This window comes from Salvelinus namaycush, chromosome 9 (genome assembly GCF_016432855.1).
Source record: "Salvelinus namaycush isolate Seneca chromosome 9, SaNama_1.0, whole genome shotgun sequence".
Classification (NCBI taxonomy): Eukaryota; Metazoa; Chordata; class Actinopteri; order Salmoniformes; family Salmonidae; genus Salvelinus; species Salvelinus namaycush.
In genome coordinates this window covers 44673350-44698811 of record NC_052315.1, presented here as the reverse complement: position 1 = coordinate 44698811, position 25462 = coordinate 44673350, and the positions used below count along the sequence as shown (strand labels likewise).

The 25462-nt window shown below is 41.3% G+C and overlaps 1 protein-coding gene across 1 annotated transcript in view; it reads right to left on the bottom strand.

Annotated features, from left to right (window-relative positions):
• The window catches only part of LOC120053288 (polypeptide N-acetylgalactosaminyltransferase 18-like), an 87614-nt gene that overhangs the window by 39436 nt on the left and 22716 nt on the right, over positions 1-25462 (bottom strand). The window contains exons 2-9 of the mRNA XM_039000424.1: positions 18935-19130; positions 18670-18836; positions 16265-16448; positions 12873-13070; positions 12380-12494; positions 9134-9319; positions 8837-8974; positions 5851-5946 (exon numbers count right to left, since the gene is read on the bottom strand). Of these exons, the coding sequence (XP_038856352.1) occupies positions 5851-5946; positions 8837-8974; positions 9134-9319; positions 12380-12494; positions 12873-13070; positions 16265-16448; positions 18670-18836; positions 18935-19130 (1280 nt within the window). The remainder of the gene's footprint in view (positions 1-5850; positions 5947-8836; positions 8975-9133; positions 9320-12379; positions 12495-12872; positions 13071-16264; positions 16449-18669; positions 18837-18934; positions 19131-25462) is intronic.

Genomic DNA, 25462 nt, shown 5'->3' with positions numbered 1-25462 from the left:
TGGTGTCTTTCATGTGTGATTTCATGAAAGATGGATTTTTATAGTAATATATTTGAATTTGGCGCGCTACATTTTTTCTGGCTTTTGGCCAAGTGGGACACTACCGTCCCACATATCCCAGAGAAGTTAACAGACAAATATCAACATCAACTGTTCAGAGGCTGTGTGAATCAAGCCTTCATGGTCGAATTGCTGCAAAGAAACCACTACTAAAGGACACCAATAAGAAGAGACTTGCTTGTGCCAAGAAACACGAGCAATGGACATTAGACCGGTGGAAATCTGTCCTTTGGTCTGATGAATCCAAATTAGAGATTTTTTTTCTCCCTTTTCACTTCGTCATGATGGGCTATTGTGTGTAGATTGATGAGGATTTAAAAAAAAATGTAATCCATTTTAGAATAAGGCTGTAACGTAAACATTTTTGGAAAAAGTGAAGGGCTCAATATATTTTCCGAATGCACTGCACACTATTGCGGAGACGACACTATTACATAAGCATATATGACATCCATTATCTTTAAGATTTCAATACACTTATTCTGGCCTACACTCATATTGTTACCGATACCACAGCATTTCAGTCTCTAAGATTCATTGAAAATAACTTCTAAATTTTTTTATACTGAGCTGTGTGGAACAAAGGCCTCTCTGTATGAAGAATAGAAAGGAAGCGTGTCAATCCCTTACATATAAAAATCTCATTGCGTATTCATTGCGAGAAGAGCCTCAATCCCGATGGAACGTTTCTGTTAAATGTAACAATTCTGAAATAACAGACAGACGGAAAGTAATTCAGAGCGATGGGCTAGAACAAAAGGCCCTTGTGTTAGCAGAGAGCTTTTTATTAATGTTCCTCTTTGTTTTTCAGCAGGATGAAGTTGATGGCACAGGAGCATCTTCTTTCTATTACTGAGCTACTGTACATATAATGCTTCATTAGGTTAAAATGTCAAGAATTGTGTGTGTCGGTTCTTTTATCCTTGTGGGGACCGAAAATCCCCCAAACGGATAGTAAAACAAGTAAAATTCTCCCTCATGGGGACATTTCCCACATCCCAATAAGGACAAAGGCTATTTTAAACTTAGGGGTTAGGTTTATGGTTAGGTTTAGGGTTTGGGTTAAAGGGATTTTGGAAATCTACTTCCTCAGAGTCAGATGAACTCGTGGATACCATTTTTATGTCTCTGCGTGCAGTTTGAAGGAAGTTGCTAGCGCAATTGCTAACTAGTGTAAGCGCAATGACTGGAAGTCATTATGCTAACGCTAGTTACTTTTGCCAGCCAGTACTATCTTTAACTTCCTTCTTACTGGACACAGAGACGTAAAAATTGTATCCACAAGTTTATCTGACTCTGGGAAAGTAGATCAAAGGGTCTAATTGCCAAAACCCCACAGTATGGTTCAGGTTAAGGTATAGGAAAAAATTATTTTGAATGGAAATCAATTTTAGGTCCCTAGAAGGATAGAAGAACAAAACATGTGTTTGTAGCACTCCAGTAACTGTCAGGATTTGTACATTACACAGCCAACATGTACTAATCCCTCTTCAATTAACTCAGCAAGGACTTCATTGCAAATATATATATATATATATATATCTTTCTCCTCCTGACAGTCACTTTTCTGTTCATATGCTAGGCAAGGAAGAGATGGTGCTGTCAATTATCCGAGCCAACTCTCAATCCTTCATTATGGAACTAATTTCACACAGATATATCATATCAATGCATCTTAAGTTAATTAGCAAAGATGCCAAAGTAACTTTTAACAAGTGTAACAGACTGAAAACAACCACCCCTTTGGATTAATAAACATTGTAAGACTCCAACCATCTGCCTCCTGTGTCTGCATTTGGGTCTCACCTTGTGCCTTGATACCACCTTTGGTAGTACTACAGTATAGATCAAACCAGTCAAGACAGAATTACACATTTCTTTCAGTGTTTTTTATGTAGTTAGGTCTCCCCTTCACTCTGCAGTAATCTGTAGAGTGCTCTTTGATAAGATCCTTTGATAAGAAATATGGATCCCTAAAAGGTTTCTCCCACCCAGTGCAGTGCCAATTGGGATTTTCTCCATATCTCCACACAGTCTAGGGTCTGGTCTCCTAGGTAACACCAGTTCTAATGGGGCGATTCCATGCCAGCCGGAGCAAAATAATATTTTTGGTATCTCAGAATGTTGTTTTAGCAATTCTCACATAGAAACTTAATTGGGTGGAAGGATGTTAGACATGCTTTTTACATTTGCATCACAAACCATACATTAGATTTTTTTTAAGTGGCCATTTTAGGTATTTTTTTTAGACCTCCTGTATATACATGCCTCCTATAACACCTTATGATCCGTGAACCGTACATTATACAGACAACATCTTGGTGTCATTATACTCCTTATAATGTTCTCTCAAATATGGAGTATGTCTAGATTCTGAAATAAAAACGTTCATTCATTTATTCAATAAAAAATATGAATATCATAAAACGACCCTTTTTGATATTTCTTACTTAAAGAAATTATATTTGGAACATACTCTAACACCACATTTCCTGGGAGAGCTCTCTGGTACTTTTATTGATGTAACCCATTTTATACATAGAAATGTACATAATAGGTAATTAACCAATCACAAGCCTCCTTTAGGATTGCACAGTCAGCAAATCACCAGCAGAGAGACTTCCCTTTGAATACATTTACCATTCACTGTGTTGGTAGTGCTAATAAAATGTTTCATAACTTCAGAATTAGCACAGAGCCCATTCTGGAAATGTAATGTACTTGTAGAGTACGTTGTTCCAAACAATAGGTTTTAAAATGAACAAAATCAAAAGGTGTATTTTAGGGGGTAACATTAACTTGCTTGACCATGCAGAAGGTCAAGTAACTTTGTTAAAAGCTAATTGCTTTGTGGACTTCACCGAACATAGGTTGCCTTCTGGTTTTGTGATGAAACAAAAAAGGTGTGGTTGAATTTATTCTGCCACTGCGTCGTATTATTGTCTGGGCCTTAGTTCATATGCCTTGCCACCGTGATATAGGTCTAACAGGTTACAAAGCAAACAACGCAATTTTCACAACACAGGTTGTAATATGGCTTTTTTTCTGGCTTGGCTTCCCCAGAGATTTTTACCCACACATCGCTACTGGAGGCGAGGAATTTCCTGGTGGCATAGCAGTCCATCCGTTCCCAAAGGAAATACTCTTCTACCTCCTCCATAGTAGACAAGCCATCACTCTGATTGGTTGCTGGTTCATGGTCAATGACATTCACCACTGTCATAACTCTCCTGTGAAGATCTGAAGGATCAGGTTGCAGTGGGTCCGCTCTACAGTGCCCTCTCTCTCTCCCGCTTTATGGCGGTCGTAAAACACACTGCCTCTGGGCTCAGTAGTATTGAAGATTGGAATGTAACTGTGGAACACAGAGAGACACTTGGACATCAAAAGGTTGAATAATTGAACAGTATTTCTGTATTCCAAGCAGTTGGAGCAGTCCGTGGACAATTAAGGAACAGTCATGTCGAGTTTGTTTCATTTGGTGACCTCATGAAGGACAGGAGACGCACTACTGTTCCTTTGTTTGTATACACTTCAATTATGGGGTTTGCATCTGGATGCTGTATAAAATAAATGATTGAGTATAGGAATACTTTTGAAAAGATGAAATGTGATGTTAGCCTTCTAAATGAGAGTATGGGTTTTCATATAAAGTTAACTAGTCAGTGACCACAGACATTTACATCGGTGTCATGGAACGCCCCCTTTTCTACTCCAGAATAAAAGGACGTGAGACAAAATGTACATTTAGTCAAGATAACGTTGAACCGGCTTCTACTCTGGAGACACATACATACATTTTTTTACCTTTATTTAACTACGCAAGTCAGTTAAGAACAAATTCTTACTTTCAATGACGGCCTACTGGGGAACAGTGGGTTAACAGCCTTGTTCAGGGGAAGAACGACAGATTTTTACCTTGTCAGATCGGGGATTCGATCCAGCAACGTTTCGGTTACTGGCCCAACGCTCTAACTACTGTGCCGGGTGACGCTGGTGTGTGAAGTGGTTCAAACTACTCTGGAGACCAGAAAACATGGAAACTGTCGCTACATGTTGAAACGGTTGGCAACTCTACCAAAGGACAGGACCAGAAAAGGTGGAGATCATTCCCACGCTGAAATGGTGAAGAAATCTACAAACCAATTATTCAGGCTTCAGCTGTTAAAATACCTTATTTTGGTAAACGCATCTGTCCTAAGAACATTTCCGAATGATACTATGAAGTACCCATTATAACAACCTATAACAGACTTTGATCTCTGGTGGACAAACCAGAGGTTTTCTGTCGACTGACTATCCAGCAGACAGCTTGGCGATCACAGAGATGGACAACAAAGGCATACACTTGTAAATATGTAAATTGCAATTTTTTTGAATGAGCGGCTGTTCATGTTAAAAGTATTAGCATTTCATGAGTGTAGCTATCAACTGTATTACAGTGGGTCCACTGAGTTTCCCGCTCTTGAGCTGTCCCCACCCCTTTCCTTTTTCTTCCAAGCCGTCATATTGGTTTCGTCCACTAGGGTCTTGAATGTGTCATGTTAGTTTTTTTGTTGTTGTTGTTTTTTCACCTTTAGTTAACCAGGTTGTTTGGGCTAAAGTAACCAATGTATGACCTATTGTGTGTTTATGTAATTCTGCGATTGATTAGTTAGCTTGTAAATAAGTAACTAAGCCAATTTGTATATCGCCGATTCCTGATTTGATGCTAGGGTTATTGCAGATAAAGGGTTTGCGACATTCAGGAATGAGAATGATGAGGTAATAATACATTAATAGAAGACTGTAATCGATAAGATAAAATATCTGAAGAGTTATATTTGGGAAATTTGGACTAAAACATTTTCCCTTCCTAGTTAATTACTATTCGGTGATTTGTTTAATTACACAGAGAATCGGTTTGATAATTGAACAGTCTTCACATTTAATGATAGTCAACGCTATAACAGCACCTTTCACCTCCATCCATACCCAGATAATGCTCTGATAGAGTTTGTATAGGCTTACACACTGATGGAGTGCAATGGTATCTTATCCTAACCCCTAACACTCCATCATAGTACAGAGGCAAGATTCAGCCTGAATACCCAATGTAAAACATCATCTCTGTTTGTATTCTAGTCATTCCTGTAGAGTTACTGTAATAGAACTAAACTGCATTTTGGACTTCAGCAGCTTTGCAATTGATCATCTCATATCTTGGGTTTCAGAAGAAAAAAAATCAAGTGAAAATGTTATGCATAATAATTCAATTATCTATCATGAGCCAAATGTACGTCTCAGGGAAAAATGAAAATGTATAACGACAGTGAGACAGAATAGAGAAAGTGCAGCAGTTTGGAGAGCTACAGTAGCTGTGTAGATTGATTTCTATCTATGGTTTAACATTTCAGGCACCAGTCGATTATATTGACTTCTCTGACAATAGTGGAACATAGTGTCCTCAAAATTCAAGATGCAGTACTAGACTGTCTTGTTGCAATTATGAATATGTAGACGGTCAGACGTTCATTGTTTATGATGAGTTAAAATCCAAAACATTACCAAGATTTAAAAGGGACAAGTAGTATAAAAGCACAAGGCATTGAGAAACACCAAAACCTTTTCCAAGAGCTTTTACATTCAACGGACAAGGAAACAAGGATGCATAGCTTGAGTCATAGTTAGAGCAACGATCTTATTTTGTACGTGGGGAAAAGACCCAGTAGTAATTGCTGTGGTGTTTGTGTTAGGACCAGGACAGAGTTGGGAGTGACCTTACAGATAGAGGGGTTAGAGGGCACTCACCTGTGGTGTCATCCCGTGACAGAGGTACAGGATGGGGATGTTGTCTGAGCCAGGCCCCTGGTCTAGACACAGGTCACTCCTCAGCATGTTCTTTAACTGGAAGAGACAGACAGAGAGGAGGAAAATAATGCAATATCCAGGAAGGAGAGACCGAGACGGATTAAGAACGCAGAAGCTCGTTAAATGGACAATCTGTTTCTGAAAAGCCGTTAAGATCGGCCTTCTTCCATCTGGCAAACGACAATGGATAATTAGTCCTTTAACAATAGAATGATACAGCACAAAACTGGTTTGTGTGACGAACAGTTTGACAAATGGAAGCACTTTAGGCTAATTACTGTTTGCCTCGAAAGACAAAACACAATAGTATAAACAATTGGTTTCCATTATCCTCACATCAACAAGGGAAGAAATACGTTTTTCCACTAAATAATTATGACAGAAATAGTCCTGCAGCATTTGTTTGACCACAAATTGAGAGTCAGGAGGAATTTGCAGTTTGGAGCAGGGTTTAGAGCTACAGCTACAAAAAGAAATAACAAATGCACTTTTCTACTACGCCTTATTTATTTATATTCTGCCATTTTTCAATAAATGATTGTGGAATAATGTCCTTGTTATGTTAATATCATTCTCAACAGTGCACTTCAGATTATCATATTCAGTTTTCAGAAAACAATCATGTGAGATTTAGTGATCACATCCTTGTCAAATACAATGCTCAAAAAAATAAAGGGAACACTTAAACAACACAATGTAACTCCAAGTCAATCACACTTCTGTGAAATCAAACTGTCCACTTAGGAAGCAACACTGATTGACAATAAATTTCACATGCTGTTGTGCAAATGGAATAGACAAAAGGTGGAAATTATAGGCAATTAGCAAGACACCCCCAATAAAGGAATGGTTCTGCAGGTGGTGACCACAGACCACTTCTCAGTTCCTATGCTTCCTGGCTGATGTTTTGGTCACTTTTGAATGCTGGCGGTGCTCTCACTCTAGTGGTAGCATGAGACGGAGTCTACAACCCACACAAGTGGCTCAGGTAGTGCAGTTCATCCAGGATGGCACATCAATGCGAGCTGTGGCAAAAAGGTTTGCTGTGTCTGTCAGCGTAGTGTCCAGAGCATGGAGGCGCTACCAGGAGACAGGCCAGTACATCAGGAGACGTGGAGGAATCCCGTAGGAGGGCAACAACCCAGCAGCAGGACCGCTACCTCCGCCTTTGTGCAAGGAGGTGCACTGCCAGAGCCCTGCAAAATGACCTCCAGCAGGCCACAAATGTGCATGTGTCAGCATATGGTCTCACAAGGGGTCTGAGGATCTCATCTCGGTACCTAATGGCAGTCAGGCTACCTCTGGCGAGCACATGGAGGGCTGTGCGGCCCCACAAAGAAATGCCACCCCACACCATGACTGACCCACCGCCAAACCGGTCATGCTGGAGGATGTTGCAGGCAGCAGAACGTTCTCCACGGCGTCTCCAGACTCTGTCACGTCTGTCACATGTGCTCATGTGCTCAGTGTGAACCTGCTTTTATCTGTGAAGAGCACAGGGCGCCAGTGGCGAATTTGCCAATCTTGGTGTTCTCTGGCAAATGCCAAACGTCCTGCACGGTGTTGGGCTGTAAGCACAACCCCCACCTGTGGACGTCGGGCCCTCATACCACCCTCATGGAGTCTGTTTCTGACCGTTTAAGCAGACACATGCACATTTGTGGCCTGCTGGAGGTCATTTTGCAGGGCTCTGGCAGTGCACCTCCTTGCACAAAGGCGGAGGTAGCGGTCCTGCTGCTGGGTTGTTGCCCTCCTACGGGATTCCTCCACGTCTCCTGATGTACTGGCCTGTCTCCTGGTAGCGCCTCCATGCTCTGGACACTACGCTGACAGACACAGCAAACCTTTTTGCCACAGCTCGCATTGATGTGCCATCCTGGATGAACTGCACTACCTGAGCCACTTGTGTGGGTTGTAGACTCCGTCTCATGCTACCACTAGAGTGAAAGCACCGCCAGCATTCAAAAGTGACCAAAACATCAGCCAGGAAGCATAGGAACTGAGAAGTGGTCTGTGGTCACCACCTGCAGAACCATTCCTTTATTGGAGGTGTCTTGCTAATTGCCTATAATTTCCACCTTTTGTCTATTCCATTTGCACAACAGCATGTGAAATTTATTGTCAATCAGTGTTGCTTCCTAAGTGGACAGTTTGATTTCACAGAAGTGTGATTGACTTGGAGTTACATTGTGTTGTTTAAGTGTTCCCTTTATTTTTTTGAGCAGTGTATGTTGCTTGACTCCCACACATGCTCAGTAGTGTCATGATTTGGCATCAAATAATTCGAACACATTGGCCTCCCGGGTGGCGCAGTGGTCTAAGGCAGTGCTAGCTGTGCCACCAGAGACTCTGGGTTCGAGCCCAGGCTCTGTCGCAGCCGACCGCGACCGGGAGGTCCATGGGGCGACGCACAGCGTCGTCCAGGTTAGGGAGGGTTTGGCCGGTAGGGATATCCTTGTCTCATCGCGCACTAGCGACTCCTGTGGTGGGCCGGGCGCAGTGCACGCTGACCAGGTCGCTAGGTGTACGGTGTTTTCTCTGACACATTGGTGCGGCTGCCTTCCGGGTTGGATGCACGCCGTTTCAATAAAAACAGACCTTTTTTTTTTTTTTTTTTTCCCCCCAGGCATCTTCAAACTTTCTTTGCTTCAGTGGAGGTATTGCTTGAAATGGACTCCTAGGATAGTAATGTTTTATGTTCTCGTTTAGATATTGCAAAAGACTGTTTCAGCATGTACAGTATATGCACGCCTCACACTACATGCACACTATAGCATTACGTTTTATGGCTGACATTGTCAGTATACTGATGATAAACTAGTCCTCACGTGACTTTTTTTAATTACAAAAATGCCTCGAGATTTCGCAAGACGAAAAGGGACTTTAATAAATGAAACACAACGCTGAGCACAGATAACATACTCACCACTCCATAAGCAACAGTGTCACTGTAGGTTCTCATCTCTGAGTAGATGTTGGCCAAGAACCAGCTGAAAGATTTACACTGCAGTCTGCTCCTCAAAGCCTTCCTCTCCGTGAGGTCCCCTATGTCAATCCCTGAGTCCTAGAAAGAGACACATGGATAACCACATGTCAACTTAAAAAAAAAATGTTTTACATAGAACATTTATGGAATACACATTAAGACTGAAATGACTCGGGCCTGGAGTTTTCCTGGTCAGGTCGCGTTTTCAGGAATAACTCAGGTGGCTATGGTCTTTACCTGTGGAGGAATGTTCCAGGCCATGTAAACGTGGTTCTTGTACTCGTCCATCCACACCTCAGCCACCCTCAGCGCATTCCGTCGCACATGAGCAGTCAGATCTTGAGTGTAGGGCTTGTGAGCACGCTCGATATGGGCTATCCGAGAACAGGGCAGGACCTCCACACTGCCTCCACACTGCCATACCTGACGTTACACACAAAATTGGTCCAAATAAAATATTTTAAAAAATAGGTAGGAAGCTGAGTTCTAGCCCTGGAAGTGTTCAGAGCTCAGTAGTACACATAGGGTTAGATAAAAGGAGGAAGTCACTAACCAGATTTCATCCTTTTTATGAAAGTAAAGTACATGTCGGATAAAAATATGTTACGACAGGCCTGATGGAAACAGCAAATTTGTCAGTAAACTTTGTGTCATTAAAATGTATTATGTAAATGCCTTTATGCGCAAATATTAATATAATAACCATCATATCAAAGTAAACTTGGAGTCACGCGATGATATGTTGTGTAGTCCTCCCACTACGACTCGGGAAAGAATGCAGTTTATTTGGCTACAGATGAAATAAGTTATGATAAACTTCACAGGGTGGTGAAAGTGCACATGGTGATTGGTGCTCCTTTCCCAAAAATATCAAGAGTCTTATTCTGGAGGCATGATGATCGATTGCTTGGCAGAATGTTTACAAATAAAAATAGTCCATAATAATCTCGTCATGTAGGCTATCCTACCCACACTGCATCTGTGAGCGGTTGGCTAGAGCACACATGCCAAGACCAGAGTGGGCAATTTATTTTGAGTAGAGTTGAAAATGTGATGGAAACCCATTTAACTTTTATTCTTTATTCGATACATGGGAATTTAACTGCAAACGTTATTTTTATGTGCACTATGTCAACACGCACAGCCTTTTATCCGCAACAGGTTCATTTAATGGAAACACGTCTGGTGGGAAAATGCGCATATTGTTTTCATGCGGATTTTAGATATTCGCTTGAAAATTTGTCGCCAAATGGATAGAAACCTAGCTATTGTCAGAAAATTACCTGTGACATATTGATTGTCTGCCACATCTCACTCAAATCAGACAACTGTAGTGCTACCACACTCATAGTATGAACGCTTTTAAGTGCACAACCGTCTCCAAAAGGCTTTTACGAATCACCATATTTTGTAAAGCGACTTACTGTACAGAGTTATGAGGAGCTTTTATTTAGCATACAATGTATACTGTGTAATATCAGCCTTTGTGTGTTTATTTCATTCACCCACTGTACTCTTGCTGTGAAAAGCCCTCAAGAACTCTCCTTTTTCTTCTCGCAGAGGAAAATCATTTTTTTTTTTTTTCTCTCAATTTTTTTTATCCCCTTTTCTCCCCAATTTTCGTGGTATCCAATCGCTAGTAATTACTATCTTGTCTCATCGCTACAACTCCCGTACGGGCTCGGGAGAGACGAAGGTCGAAAGCCACGCGTCCTCCGAAGCACAACCCAACCAAGCCGCACTGCTTCTTAACACAGCGCGCCTCCAACCCGGAAGCCAGCCGCACCAATGTGTCAGAGGAAACACCGTGCACCTGGCCCCCTTGGTTAGCGCGCACTGCGCCCGGCCCGCCACAGGAGTCGCTGGAGCGCGATGAGACAAGGATATCCCTACCGGCCAAACCCTCCCTAACCCGGACGACGCTAGCCCAATTGTGCGTCGCCCCACGGACCTCCCAGTCGCGGCCGGCTGCGACAGAGCCTGGGCGTGAACCCAGAGACTCTGGTGGCGCAGCTAGCACTGCGATGCAGTGCCCTAGACCACTGCGCCACCCGGGAGGCCCTGGAAAATCCTTCTTATGGGGATTATAATGGGGCACATGCCTACTATTTTGGACTGGAGACAACTATCTGCAGACAACATTACACCTGGCTGTGGAAGGTGTGACGAATAGTGGCTGAGACTAGAAATATATCAGTTATGAGTGCAGAATAGTTTTCCCCCGGACGTTCATTGTCAAACTAAACACACAACCTGGTCAGGAGCTCAAAGGAAAAATGTGCTAATTGAGATGTTGAGTGGGTCCTAACAAAAGCGTTGTAAAATTGCAAAAAGTCTGCCTGCTGAGATAAAATGCTAAAATAATCAAATGGCAGTAAATAAAACACAAACATAATGAAAATAGATCTATAAATAAAGTATTTATTAAAGCACAGCATGTGGTTATTGGGTACCAGGGAGGAAGAATCTGTAGAAAAACCCCATCCCTTGTTTTGGTAGGACTAAATACAACTATTCATTAAATGGGGGATGCAATGCCCAGTGGACAGATGTGCAGTTCCTGATTCTGTCAAGAAAATGCCTCATTTACATAATAACTGACAACAACACTGACGATCCATGACTGGATGTCTGTTATCTGCAACATTAGAGGTGATTACGTAAGCGCTCGCGCGCATAGATCCTGTTGAGAGAGCGCAGATAAGCCATTCCATAGAGAATTTCAAGTTGGCCATACACTCAACTTAAAAATGGGTCGGTCCCTGAACTTTTGCCGTACTGTATTGAACAGTCACTCCAGCATACTTGTGATCTTTATGCTCCACCGATTCAATGGATTTCTATACCATAATTTCAGTCAATAGGATTATATAGACATTCCTCAAACGTTTGCCATATTTCCACACAATAAGTATTTCCCATTCAGCCAGGTCCCTAATGCAATATAGTTGCTAGAGAGCACATTTCTCCCTCCGGCAGGATGAAGTTAGCCAATCAGAAAAGCTCCTGTAAGATACAGTCTATGGGTTTGTACGTAACTCAGGTTGTGTAAATTATTGTTACAGGTTTTGGTTTTTCCATTTATATTTCGAGGTTGGACCTCAGGACATTGGGTGCACCAATTGGCGTCACCTCATTAGTATGTGTTACACCTGTGCGGGCTTGTCATCTCGTTAGTCAGAAGGCATTTCACCTGTGCTGGCACAGGGGATATTTACGAGCAGGTGGCACATGGCTCCAGTTGGCTGAGAGATGTAGAGGGTTAACACCTTTAAAATTGGCTCGCTCTATTTTGATTTCTAAAAAAAACAATAGTTTATATTTTCTTCCGTTTCTGTTTTGCTCATCTTTTTGGTTTGCTTCTTGTTTTTAAGTTTTGGTTGCTGTTATTGACTCTTAGCATAGATGTCAATGGGGGACCGATCTCAAGTTAGGATTTGGCATATTACTGAGCTGATTATAATTATTTTGCACTCCACTCACCCTGATGCCAAGCTCCACATTCTCTCCACCATAGACCTCCATTCCCTCATCCAATAGGCCAATCTCCTCAAAGTACTTCCTGTCCACCACAAAACAGCCAATAAGAGCTGGGCTCCTGGTACAAAGAATTCAAGAGAGAGAAACAGTCAATTATGCACTGTGGTTCTATGAACTACTTCCTAGTACTTTCTAGCGTATTTGTAACACCTCTGAGCTCAGCTGGAGATTTTCCACATTTGATTTCTTGATATGTTTTCAATAATAAACCTGCAAGGTCGTTTGCCTATTTCTTTTTTTTGTCGTCAAGAATGAGGATTACCCACATGTTACTAAGCAACAGCTGTCTAAAAACAACCAGGAGAAAGAAAACAAGAGCTTTTCTGTTATTAAAACAAAATAAGTCAGACACATTGTGTGGATTTCTCAATGCAACACAGTGCCTGTGAAATAGCACAAGACAACTGTTGATTCCTAAGTCTTTGCTGACAGTGACCTGATAGGGGCGGTGTGGTTGTACTGGGTCCACCAGGCTTTGGGTGGGTTCAGGTAGCGACACCACAGCTCCCAGTCGAAGCCCTGAGCAGACAGCGGATACTCCTCGATCTCAAACGTGTCATATTTGATGTTGTCAAACGACGGCGAGACGATGCGCGTTCTGTCTTCCTTGATCCTGAGAAGAATGGGCTCGGCCCTGTGGGGAAGACAAGGCATAGTGGGACATTGTGTTGCGGTGAGATACATTTGGTGTCTTTTTCAATGAAAACAATATGAGGGTGAACACGAGCACTTCCTTAACATCACAGGAGATATGGGGAAACAGTGGGAATGAGGGTCTTTCATCCTGGTCACTAATTGTTAATGGCTCATTACGGAATCTTGGCCTATGGCTATAGCTTTCAGTATCCCGGACCACACACAGAATATAAAGCCGATTCGGAGTTTGAGATGTGTTGATTTGGTGAGGGAAACAAATGAGGTTGGATAAATATGGCCATGTATTGTATGTCAGATCACAATCCAGACATGAGTAAAAGCCACAGCTAAGGAAATACACTTCTTATCACAACATTGAGTGCCTAGTTAAAGTTTGGGCTGCTTTTAAGAAAAAAAAGTGATTAAATTAGATTTTTTCCCTACAGATCTACACAACCTACTCCATATTTTCAAAGTGAAAGAAAATTGTCACAACACCCCACCCCCCATGTCCTGATTGCATATGTATTTTGGCACTTTTGGCAGCCATTACAGCTGTGAATAATTTAAACTGAATAAAAATAAAACGCAACAACTTCAACGATTTTACTGAGTTACAGTTCATATAAAGGAAATCAGTCAACTGAAATAAATTCATTAGGTCCTAATCTATGGATTTCACATAGATTAGGCCTGCCACTGGGGAGCCAGGCCCAGCTAATCAGAATGAGTTATTCTACACAAAAGCCTTTATTAAAGACAGAAATATTCCTCAGTTTCATCAGCTGTCCGGGTAGCTGGCTTCAGACAATCCCACCGGTAAAGAAGCCGGAAGTGGAGGTCCTGGGCTAGCATGGTTACACATGGTCTGTGTGTGAGGCCGGTTGGACGTACTGCCAAATTCTCTAAAAAGACATTGGAGGCGGCTTATGATAGAAAAAGGAACATTCAAGTTCTCTGAAAAACAGCTCTGGTGGACATTCCTGCAGTCAGCATGCCAATTGCACGCTCCCTCAAAACACAATGCCACAGATGTCTCAAGTTGTCTTACAAAACTGCACATCTGTGGCCTTTCATTGTCCCCAGCACAAGGTGCACCTGTGTAATGATCATGCTGTTTAAAACCAGCTCCTTGATATTCCACAACTGTCAGGTGGATGGATTGTCTTGGCAAAGGAGAAATGCTCACTAACAGATGTAAACATATTTGTGAACTAAATTTGAGAGAAATAACCTTTTTGTGCATTAAGAAGATTTCTGGGATCTTTTATTTTAGCTCATGAAATCAACACTTTAAGTTGAGTTTATATTTTTGTTCAGTATATAAGATTCTACCAACTTTGCACAACACTTATGGCAACATACTGTATTATCCATTGTTTTTGGCAAAATTGCTCAAGCTCAGTAAATTTGGTTGGGAATCTATTGTGGTGGCAGCATCATGTTATGGGTATGCTTGTCATCGGGAGGGACTGGGGAGTTTGCTTCTTTCATATTTCTTTTGATCCTGACAAAGGTAAAAAGTTACGCGCAAAACCCACCATTGTCTTCTGAAAACCTAACACTGGAATAGTTTTAATAATTACACACATTTTAACGCCAAAGACAAACCAGAATGGCTTTCCAAGAGGTGGTGAGTGTCCTGAATGGTCCAGACTTAAACCTGCTTGAAAATCAGAGACAAGGTTTGAATTTTCTTGTCCATACATTTTAACAGATGCTTTTTATCCAGAGTGACAAAGTAGTGAGTGCATACATTTTCATACTTTTTTTTAATAGTGCTGGTCCCCTGTGGGAATCAAACCCACAACCCTGGTGTTGCAAGCACTATATATCAACCAACTGAGCCACACGGAACCAATCAATGATTCCCAATCAAATTTACTGAGCTTGAGCAATGTTGATAAAAATCTATGGATATACGTTACCCTAATAAGAGTTGTGCAAGGTTGGTAAAATTGTATTCAAAATGATTCACAGTTGTGGTCATGGCTGCCAAAGGTGCTTCACCAATTATTAACTCTGGAGAGTCTAGGATGTGAAGACATACGCAATCAATACATATTTAGTTTTTTTAATTCATTTGTAAAATGTTCTATAAAATGTTTATTAGTTTGAAAATCTAATTTAATCTGTGAACAACAGATGCATATATCTATTCCCAGTCATGTGAAATCAATAGTGTCGAGCCTAATTTATTTATTTAGACTGATTTCCTTATATGAACTGTAACTCAGTAAAATCTTGGAAATTGTTGCGTTTATATATTTTTTCAGTGTCGTTCTACTCACTAAAAAGTCAATTGAAGTCTCCTACATGGGTGTTTTGAGTTTTCCATTATAGACTAGACAGAAAATCTGTTGCTGACTGGCACTTAACTGGTATTAGACAAAATGTGCACAGTTTCTGATAATTTAATGTAGAATAGAGTGATGTGATAAATATAGCAGTCAGTCACCCTCTCTTGTTTAATGACAGCCATTTTTCAATAAATGTTTCAAAATAAAAATGTTAGAGCTCCACAAAAACGTATGGAGGTCAACAGCAAACAGCACAAATAGCATCAGACTTGTTCGATATAAAAGGCCTCAGATCAATGTTAAAATGAATAGCCAACATGTTTGTGTGCATAAAAGACAGGCTGAGAGCCTCATGCGCTCTCCTTTTCAAGCACTGCCGTCGCATTGAGCCAAATGATTTCATTAGTCGAAGACACAAAATCTGTTAGCTCAGAAGAGTGAGAAGGACTCTGAAATGTCTGTTCTGAGAGCTGTGCCAAAGCACCTCAGGAGTTTTTGGGGATTGAGCCCAGGCTCTTCAGAGATATATATATATATATGTGTGTGTCGGTCGGTCGACCTGTCAAGCTGTGGAGAGAATGATTAACAGGCACATAAACTCTGTCAGTCGACAGAAAGCCCTGTGTCACTACATTGCCATGAACAACACATCTCAACTCCAGTCAGCAGTACGTCAACCCTTTGAGCACTCCAGCGCTGAGGGCCGTCACATATATTATTCTGACAACCCTCTCATCTAATCACAGTTATGTAATAGCTCTATTAAGTAATTACTGAGAAAATACAGCACATATCAATTATACCGCACATGCATCAAAGATCATAACTAGACATGAAATGTTTTAAGCTGTTGGATAGATTGGAACATACACGTGGCATTCCAGTCCCTTACCATCCAATGTTGAACTCCACGTGGGCATCGAATAGGGCAACGACAGGGGCGCTGGCGGCCCTCCACCCACTGACCCTGGAGCGGATCAGCCCCTCCTGCTTGTCGTGGCGGACCACCTTGATGAAGTCTGGCCGCTGGGAGTTGGTTTCCTTCACAAAGTTCTGCAGGTTCTCCTTCAGCTCAGCTATAGAAACATTCATAGACAGTACAGAAAGATAAAAAGGAGAGACATTTTACAGAGTCTGTCTGTCTGACCTTAAAGAACCACAGTGGCTGAAACATTGTTGAATGCAACAATGGGAAGCCTTGAAACAGCGTGCAGGTATTTCTCATTATGTCAAATCAAATTGTATTGGTCACATACACGTGTTTAGCAGATGTTATTGCGAGTGTAGCGAAATGCTTGTGTTTCTAGCTCCAACAGTGCAGTAATATCTAACCATTTCACAACAACACACACAAATCTAAGTAAAGGAATTAAGAATATATAAATATTTGGACGAGCAATGTCAGAGAGTCAGACTAAGATACAGTAGAATAGAATGTCTTATAATATCCTGCACCTGTGAAATCTTCTGAAGGCATGTACCTTGGACTATTGACTCTAACCACACAATTGAAAAGTGCTTTACAGTCCCAAATTCTATTTATTCCACGGTGTAAAGGGGATTTCAAATAATATTGCGGTTGTGATTATTGATGTCTATCAGCATTGTCTGGTTGAAGGAAGTCAATTCTGCTTTCCCACAAGCTCCATCTGCCACCTGTTTAGTTTAATTTGCTAGGTGGTTGTGTCGGCAGTGTCTCACCATGGCAACCAGATGGAGTGATTGGGACATGAAGGGCGAGGACCGGACATCAATGTCTGTTTTCATTACAGTGGTGTTGGAGTTCATGGGAAAATGGCTTTCAGACATGTTTTGGATGGCAATATTGATCATACAACCATGGATATTAAGTAATATCCAGTGATAGTGGTAAAAATACAGTGATTAAACTTTTTTTTTACACCTTTTTCTCTCCAATTTCGTGGTATCCAATTGGTAGTTACAGTCTTGTCCGTACGGGAGTAGCAGCGATGAGACTTGGGAGAGGCGAAGGTCGAGAGCCGTGCGTCCTCCAAAACACAACCAAGCAACACTGCTTCTTGACACAATGCCCACTTAAACCAGGAGCCAGCCGCAACCGCAACCGTGTCAGCGTGCACGGCACGCCACAGGAGTCGCTAGTGCGCGATGTGACAAGGACATCCCTGCCAGCCGAACCCTCCCCTAACCCGGATGACGCTGGGCCAATTGTGCGCCGCCCCATGGGTCTCCCGGTCACGGCCGCCTGCGACAGAGCCTGGACTCGAACCCAGAATCTCTAGTGGCACAGCTAGCACTGCAATGCAGTACCTTAGACCACTGTGCCACTCGGGAGGCCCACAGTCATTTAACTTGTTAAGAAATGAAAAGGACAAATAAAAGGACTAAGGTCGATTTGGTTACTGGGATTGTCATAGGAAGTAAGACACCCCACTCAGGATGGAGAGCCGTTAGCCAGACTCCTGAAACTGTACAGAATGGGAAGAGTCACATTGTTCAAAGTGAGCCAACTGCCAAAGAATTCATTAGAATACCAATGGCCACAAAGGAAACTTTTACAGCTTAATTTCCACTCTCGACAATACCCGGCATCTCAGCTATTCAGCTCCGTTTTCAGACAATTTACATTATAGAAGCCCCTCTAATGTAATGATTCAACATTTACATCCTGAAATAGGAGTCCTCAATAAAAATATACATTCAAAAGAAAGTCTTTTTTAATCTCTGCCGGACTCTTTTGACCCTCATTTGTCATCTCAACATATATGTTCAGTAAAGTATGCAGCTAAAAACACCTTCATATGAAATGATCAGTCTAGGTAAAATAGAGCCTTTAAAATCTCACTTCCCTCTGGCTCTATAGCTGATCAACATGCAGGTCTGTCCTGCTGAAATAACTAGGCTAACAAATAACTTAATTCGGAGCCGTGTGAAAGTAATCCATTAAATTGGCAGGCAACACAAGCGCATTTTTTAAAGATATTGTAAATGTGTATGGAGTAAGATACATTTCATGAGTTTATTACCAGTAATAAGATAATAGAGAAACTCCTGATGCACTGTCGGTCCTCAATGTCAAGTATGAATTGATATACAATGCTTTCAGAAAGTATTCACACCCCTTGACTTTTTCCACATTTTGTGTTACTTCCTGGATTTAGAAGTTATTTAATTTAAGATGGTAAGCAGTCTGAATGGATTCCTGTATACAATGCAAATGTGTATACTTTGTAGGCTACATTTAGTAGGAATATAGGAGTTACCAGTTACCTGACTTGCCTAGTTAAATAAAGGTTAAATAAAAAATATAGGAGTTACCATTGTTGCTGTTGTCGTCGACCAGGATGATCTCCTTGAGGAGGTGGGAGGGAGTCCTGTTCATGGCTGTGTGGATGGAGCGCAGGATGACCGACAGGGCCTCATTCACAAAGATAAATATGATACTTACTTGTGGGAGATTGGTGGGGTACGACATGTTTCTGCACCTGAGAAGAAACAGCAAACAGACAAGATATGAACAACAAACTTCTGTTTTTTTATGGACAATAAAAAGGAACCAACAAAAGAGTCAAAGGTCATGTACCCATCAGGTCTGAGGTCTGGGATGGGTCTGGCCAGAGAGAGGCGGTCACTGAGGTAACCGTTGTAGCCGTAGTACTGGAACTTCTGCAGCGCCACACGACGACTCTCAGGACCAAGGTCATGACCCCAGCGGACAAACAGGGAGGAGTCTGAGAGGGACTCCCCTACTTTTTCATCACTACCCTTCTGGGGCACCTCTGTAGGCGAGAGTGAGAGAAATGAGAGTGGTGAAATGGTGTGTGCCTGGGCTATAGAAATAATAAATGTTTACATTCATGCCGCATACTGCAGCTTACATGAAAAAGATTTATACCAGTGGGGAAAAAGTCACTGTATTCAGCACGATCACATACTGTAGCAGGCACACTTCCTGGAATGCATTAGCATTTGAATTGATCCATCTAAAACGCTGCAATGTGTTACTGCAGCCTTGGACTACTGATACCAGTCTTGCATATTCCTACTTTTCCTGTGGTCTACTGAAAGCAGCAAAACGAAAACCGATTAGTCCTACTAGATTACATTGTCTGGACAAGAGAACCATTTCTTCACTCAACACCAGTATTGCGAGCAGAAAGAACGCAACGGAACGTTCCTAAGTTATTTATGATGCCGGGAAACGTCCTCACAAACCACAGCGAGTGATGAAGGACTCGGTGCAGGTAATTACTGAATGCTAATTGTTGGCCAAGGTTATTTAATTATAACCACTGCATTGCACTCTCTCTCAGCACCAACTCTATCTCGGCCACGACTGGGATCCCAGCATTTGCTACTCTGAGGGTACAACTTCATCTGAGGAGGAGGATGTTGACATGAAGGGCTCGGCTACACAGGGGCTCCTCACAGCACCCCAACACTCAGATCCTGATCAAATGTATATTTCTATGGATAGGTGTGGTTTTGGGTTAATATCCAATAACAATGTCTCTTTGATAGAATTGGAGCCTGAATCAACAATCTTTTGCACACAGTGTTAAATTAATTTTGAATGGAGTCAGATCATCAATATTTACATAGAGCCTTTATGGATAACATAAAATCAAGAGTTGCAAAGAAAAAGCCATCTCAGACTGGCCAATAAAAAGAAAACATTAAAAGATGGGCAAAAGAACAGACACTGGACAGAGGAACTCTGCCCAGAAGGCCAGCATCTCGAAGTCGCCTTTTCACTGTTGAGACTGTTTTTTTGCGAGTACTATTTAATGAAGCTGCCAGTTGAGGACTTGTGGTGAGTCTGTTTCTCAAACAAGACACTCTAATGTAATGTCCTTTTTCTTAGTTGTGCACCGGGGCCTCCCACGCTTTCTATTCTGGTTAGAGCCAGTTTGCGCCGTTCTGAGAAGGGAGTACACAGCGTTGTACGAGATCTAAAGTTTCTTGGCAATTTCGCACATGGAATAGCCTTCATTTCTCAGAACAAAAATAGACTGACGAGTTTCAGAAGAAAGTTCTTCGTTTCTGGCCATTTTGATCCTGTAATCGAACCCACAAATGCTGATGCTCCAGATACTCAAGTAGACTAAAGAAGGCAAGTTGTATAGCCTCTAATCAACAGTTTTCAGCTGTGCTAACATAATTGCAAAAGGGTTTTCTAATGATCAATTAGCTAATACAAGTTAATAATTTTAAAAGGCTAACAACATGTCATTGGCGCACAGGATTGATGGTTGCTGATAATGGGACTCTGTACAGTTGAAGTCGGAAGTTTACATACACCTTAGCCAAATACATTTAAACTCAGTTTTTCACAATTCCTGACATTTAATCCTGGTAAAAATTCCCTGTCTTAGGTCAGTTAAAGTAAAGTGGTGATCCTAAGAATGTGAAATGTCAGAATAATAGGAGAGAATGGTTCATTTCAGCTTTTATTTCTTTCATCGCATTCCCAGTGGGTCAGAAGTTTACATACACTCAATTAGTATTTGGTAGCATTGCCTTTAAATTGTTTAACTTGGGTCAAACGTTTCTGGTAGCCTTCCACAAGCTCCCACAATAAGTTAGGTGAATTTGGCCCATTCCTCCTGACAGAGCTGGTGTAACTGAGTCAGGTTTGTAGGCCTCCTTGCTCACACACGCTTTTTCAGTCCTGCCCACAAATTTTATATAGGATTGAGGTCAGGGCTTTGTGATGGCCACTCCAATACCTTGACCTTGTTGTCCTTAAGCCATTTTGCCACAACTTTGGAAGTATGCTTGGGGTCATTGTCCATTTGGAAGAGCCATTTGCGACCAAGCTTTAACTTCGACTGATGTCTTGAGATGTTGCTTCAATATCTCCACAATTTTCCTGCCTCATGATGCCATCTATTTTGTGAAGTGCACCAGGCCCTCCTGCAGCAAAGCACCCCCACAACATGATGCTGCCACCCCCGTGCTTCACGGTTGGGATGGTGTTCTTCGGCTTGCAAGCCTCCCCCTTTTTCCTCCAAACATAACGATGGACATTATGGCCAAACAGTTCTATTTTTGTTTCATCAGACCAGAGGACATTTCTCCAAAAAGTACGATCTTTGTCCCCATGTGCAGTTGCAAACCGTAGTCTGGATTTTTTAATGGCAGTTTTGGAGCAGTGGCTTCTTCCTTGCAGAGCGGCCTCTCGGGTTATGTCGATATAGGACTCGTTTTACTGTGGATATCAAATCAAAGTTTATTTGTCACGTGCGCCGAATACAACAGGTGTAAGACCTTACAGTGAAATGCTTACTTAGATACTTTTGTACACGTTTCCTCCAGCATCTTCACAAGGTCCTTTGCTGTTGTTCTGGGATTGATTTGCACTTTTTGCACCAAAGTACGTTCATCTCCACGCGGCAGAATGCGTCTCCTTCCTGAGGGGTATGACGGCTGCGTGGTCCCATGGTGTTTATACTTGCGTAATATTGTTTGTACAGATGAACGTGATACCTTCAGGCATTTGGAAATTGCTCCCAAGGATGAACCAGACTTGTGGAAGTCCCCAAAGAATTCTGAGGTCTTGGCTGATTTCTTTTGATTTTCTCATGGAGGTCAAGCAAAGAGGCACTGAGTGTGAAGGTAGGCCTTGAAATACATCCACAGGTACACCTCCAATTGACTCAAATGATGTCAATTAGCCTATCAGAAGCTTCTAAAGCCATGACATCATTTTCTGGAATTTTCCAAGCTGTTTAAAAAAGGCACAGTCAACTTAGTGTATGTAAACCTCTGACCCACTGGAATTGTGATAGATTCTTTCACTCATAATTCACTGTCTAAACAATTGTTGGAAAAATTACTTAGGACATCTACTTTGTGCATGACACAGACTTGCCAAAACTATAGTTTGTTAACAAGAAATTTGTGGAGTGTTTGAAACACTTAGGTTGGAGTCAATAACTAGTTTATGTAAACTTTCAACTGTACTGTAGATATACCATAAAAAAAAAAAGAATCTGCCGTTTCCAGCTACAATAATCATTTACAACATTAACAATGTCTACACTGTATTTCTGATCAATTTGATGTTATTTTAATGGACAAAAAAGTGTTTTTTCTCTCTCCAAAAACAAGGACATTTCTAAGTGACCCCAAACTTTTGAACAGTAGTGTACAATATATATATATATATATTTTAGGGGGTAGATCAGCTTTAATACCACAGATGGATTGTAGCTTCCATCAATGTAATTGTCTGCATTTCCAATCCCCATATTTTTGATTGAATATTGTTAGTAAAAGATTGGGACATAAGATTTTTCAGCCTATTTCTCAATTTGAGACCATTATTACCGATAGCATGCTGTGGAAATTGCACCATAACATTTAAACTGAGGTAAAATAAAATATTCAGACACTTATAGTAATTATTTCCTATTATCCATTTGTGCAATAAGCAGTTTCCCCTGGAGTCTTGAAAACAGAAAAATGATAAGTGTAGTAAAGTCCTTGCGGCACAGCGAACAATATTTGCCCACAACACATGATTGTAGTTTTGTGAAATGGTGAATGCAAGATGTGCATCTAGTCTTGTGTATAACACAAATACCACAAGAAATCAAAAAACTGAATATTTCTATGGCATGCATTCAAGTCTTTTTCTCCATACTGTCAACAACAGTACGTCTATGGGAAATGGACTAGATTCCGTAGCTTTTCAATGCTCAATGAAGGTAAAGGAGATGTGTGCATTCCGCATGATGAGTTTCAGTATTCAATTACACAATCTGCTCAATCTACGAGATGAATCATTTGACACAATCCTATTTCCAGAAGATTTGTGTAATAATGTCAAGCTCAGGAAAAGTAACTGCCTCTCCACTTTGGTAATGGTATTCAGTGTGTACTTGGGAGAAGAACACAGTTCAGTGTCCCTTTTTCACCTCAAATTCATTAGCATCCGTAATAGCAGGGTAAGTGTTTACCCTGAGCTCTTTTTTTTACACCTTTATTTAACTAGGCAAGTCAGTTAAGAACACGTTCTTATTTTCAATGACGGCCTAGGAACGGTGGGTTAACTGCCTTGTTCAGGGGCAGAACGACAGATTTTTACCTTGTCAGCTCGGGGATTCAATCTTGCAACCTTAGAGTTAACTAGTCCAACGCTCTAACCACCTGCCTCTCATTGCACTCCACGAGGAGCCTGCCTGTTACGCGAATGCAGTAAGAAGCCAAGGTAAGTTGCTAGCTAGCATTAAACATTACCTTATAAAAAACAATCAATCATAATCACTAGTTAACTACACATGGTTGATGATATTACTAGTTTATCTAGCGTGTCCTGCTTTGCATATAATCGATGCGGTGCGCATTCGCGGAAAAAGGACTGTCGTTGCTCCAACGTGTACCTAACCATAAACATCAATACCTTTCTTAAAATCAATACACAGAAGTATATATTTTTAAACCTGCATATTTAGCTAAAAGAAATCCAGGTTAGCAGGCAATATTAACCAGGTGAAATTGTGTCCCTTCTCTTGCGTTCATTGCACGCAGAGTCAGGGTATATGCGATAATAATAAACGTTTTGTTTTCGAAATTATAGTTTCCGGATTCGACCATAGGCTCGAAATTCTGTGTGTTATTATGTTATAATTAAGTCTATGATTTGATATTTGATAGAGCAGTCTGAATGAGCAATGGTAGGCAGCAGCAGGCTCGTAAGCATTCTTTCAAACAGCACTTTTGTGCGTTTTGCCAGCAGCTCTTCACTGTGCTTCAAGCATTGCGCTGTTTATGACTTCAAGCCTATCAACTCCCGAGATTAGGCTGGTGTAATCGATGTGAAATGGCTAGCTAGTTAGCGGGGTGCGCGCTAATAGCGTTTCAAACGTCACTCGCTCTGAGACTTGGAGTAGTTGTTCCCTTGCTCTGCATGGGTAACACTGCTTCGAGGGTGGCTGTTGTCGATGTGTTCCTCGTTCGAGCCCAGGTAAGAGCGAGGAGAGGGACGGAAGCTATACTGTTACACTGGCAATACTAAAGTGCCTATAAGAACATCCAATAGTCAAAGGTATATGGAATACAAATGGTATAGAGAGAAATAGTCCTATAAAAACTATTAACTATAACCTAAAACCTCTTACCTTGGAATATTGAAGTCTCATGTTAAAAGGAACCACCAGCTTTCATATGTTCTCATGTTCTGAGCAAGGAACTTAAACGTTAGCTTTTTTACATGGCACATATTGCACTTTTACTTTCTTCTCCAACACTTTGTTTTTGCATTATTTAAACCAAATTGAACATGTTTCATTATTTATTTGAGGCTAAATTGATTTTTATTGATGTATTATATTAAGTTAAACATAAGTGTTCATTCAGTATTGTTGTAATTGTCATTATTACAAATATATATATATATATATTTTTTTTAATTGGCCGATTAATCGCTTTCGGCTTTTTTTCGTCCTCCAATAAATCGGTATCGGTGCTGAAAAATCATAATCGGTCGAGCTCTAGTAGGTATCCTCCCTCTGAACCTTGTACAGTACCCCTACCCCCTTAGATCACTGAGAGGCTAGAGTCTTTCATATATAGTGTCATTTGTTTAGGGTTGGGAGGTGGTGGGGGCTTGTGAGCTCCGGGGTACAGCCCAACGAGCTACTGCCACACTGATGTCATCATGGCAAACAGCAGGCTGAAGTGACCTTGCTGAGAAAACACTGGCTTGTTTTCAATGGTTTGCTCAGCTGGAGTAACACAATATAGACACACAGAGTCTGTAGAGCTTCCTCCCACAGAGAGCAGCGAGGATGAACATGAATATTATCAGTGTAGGTAGAAGTTATAGCTACGACATCATGAAACTCAGAAAAATGTAAAAGCATTTATGTTTTTATCTATTCATGAGAACACAGCACGTCACAAGGACTTAGATTATCATCAGATCAAATTTTGTGCCGCTTGTAATGGCAAGCGGGGAGTATTTTTCCCATCATTTTGTTACCATAACCAATATCTTGATCCAGCACAAGAAAACTACATTATGCTGATGGTCTTGGACAACTGAGTTGCCAGAGAAATGTAGGAGGTGAGTTCCAGGTTGGTCATTTTAAGAGGTCACTCTCAT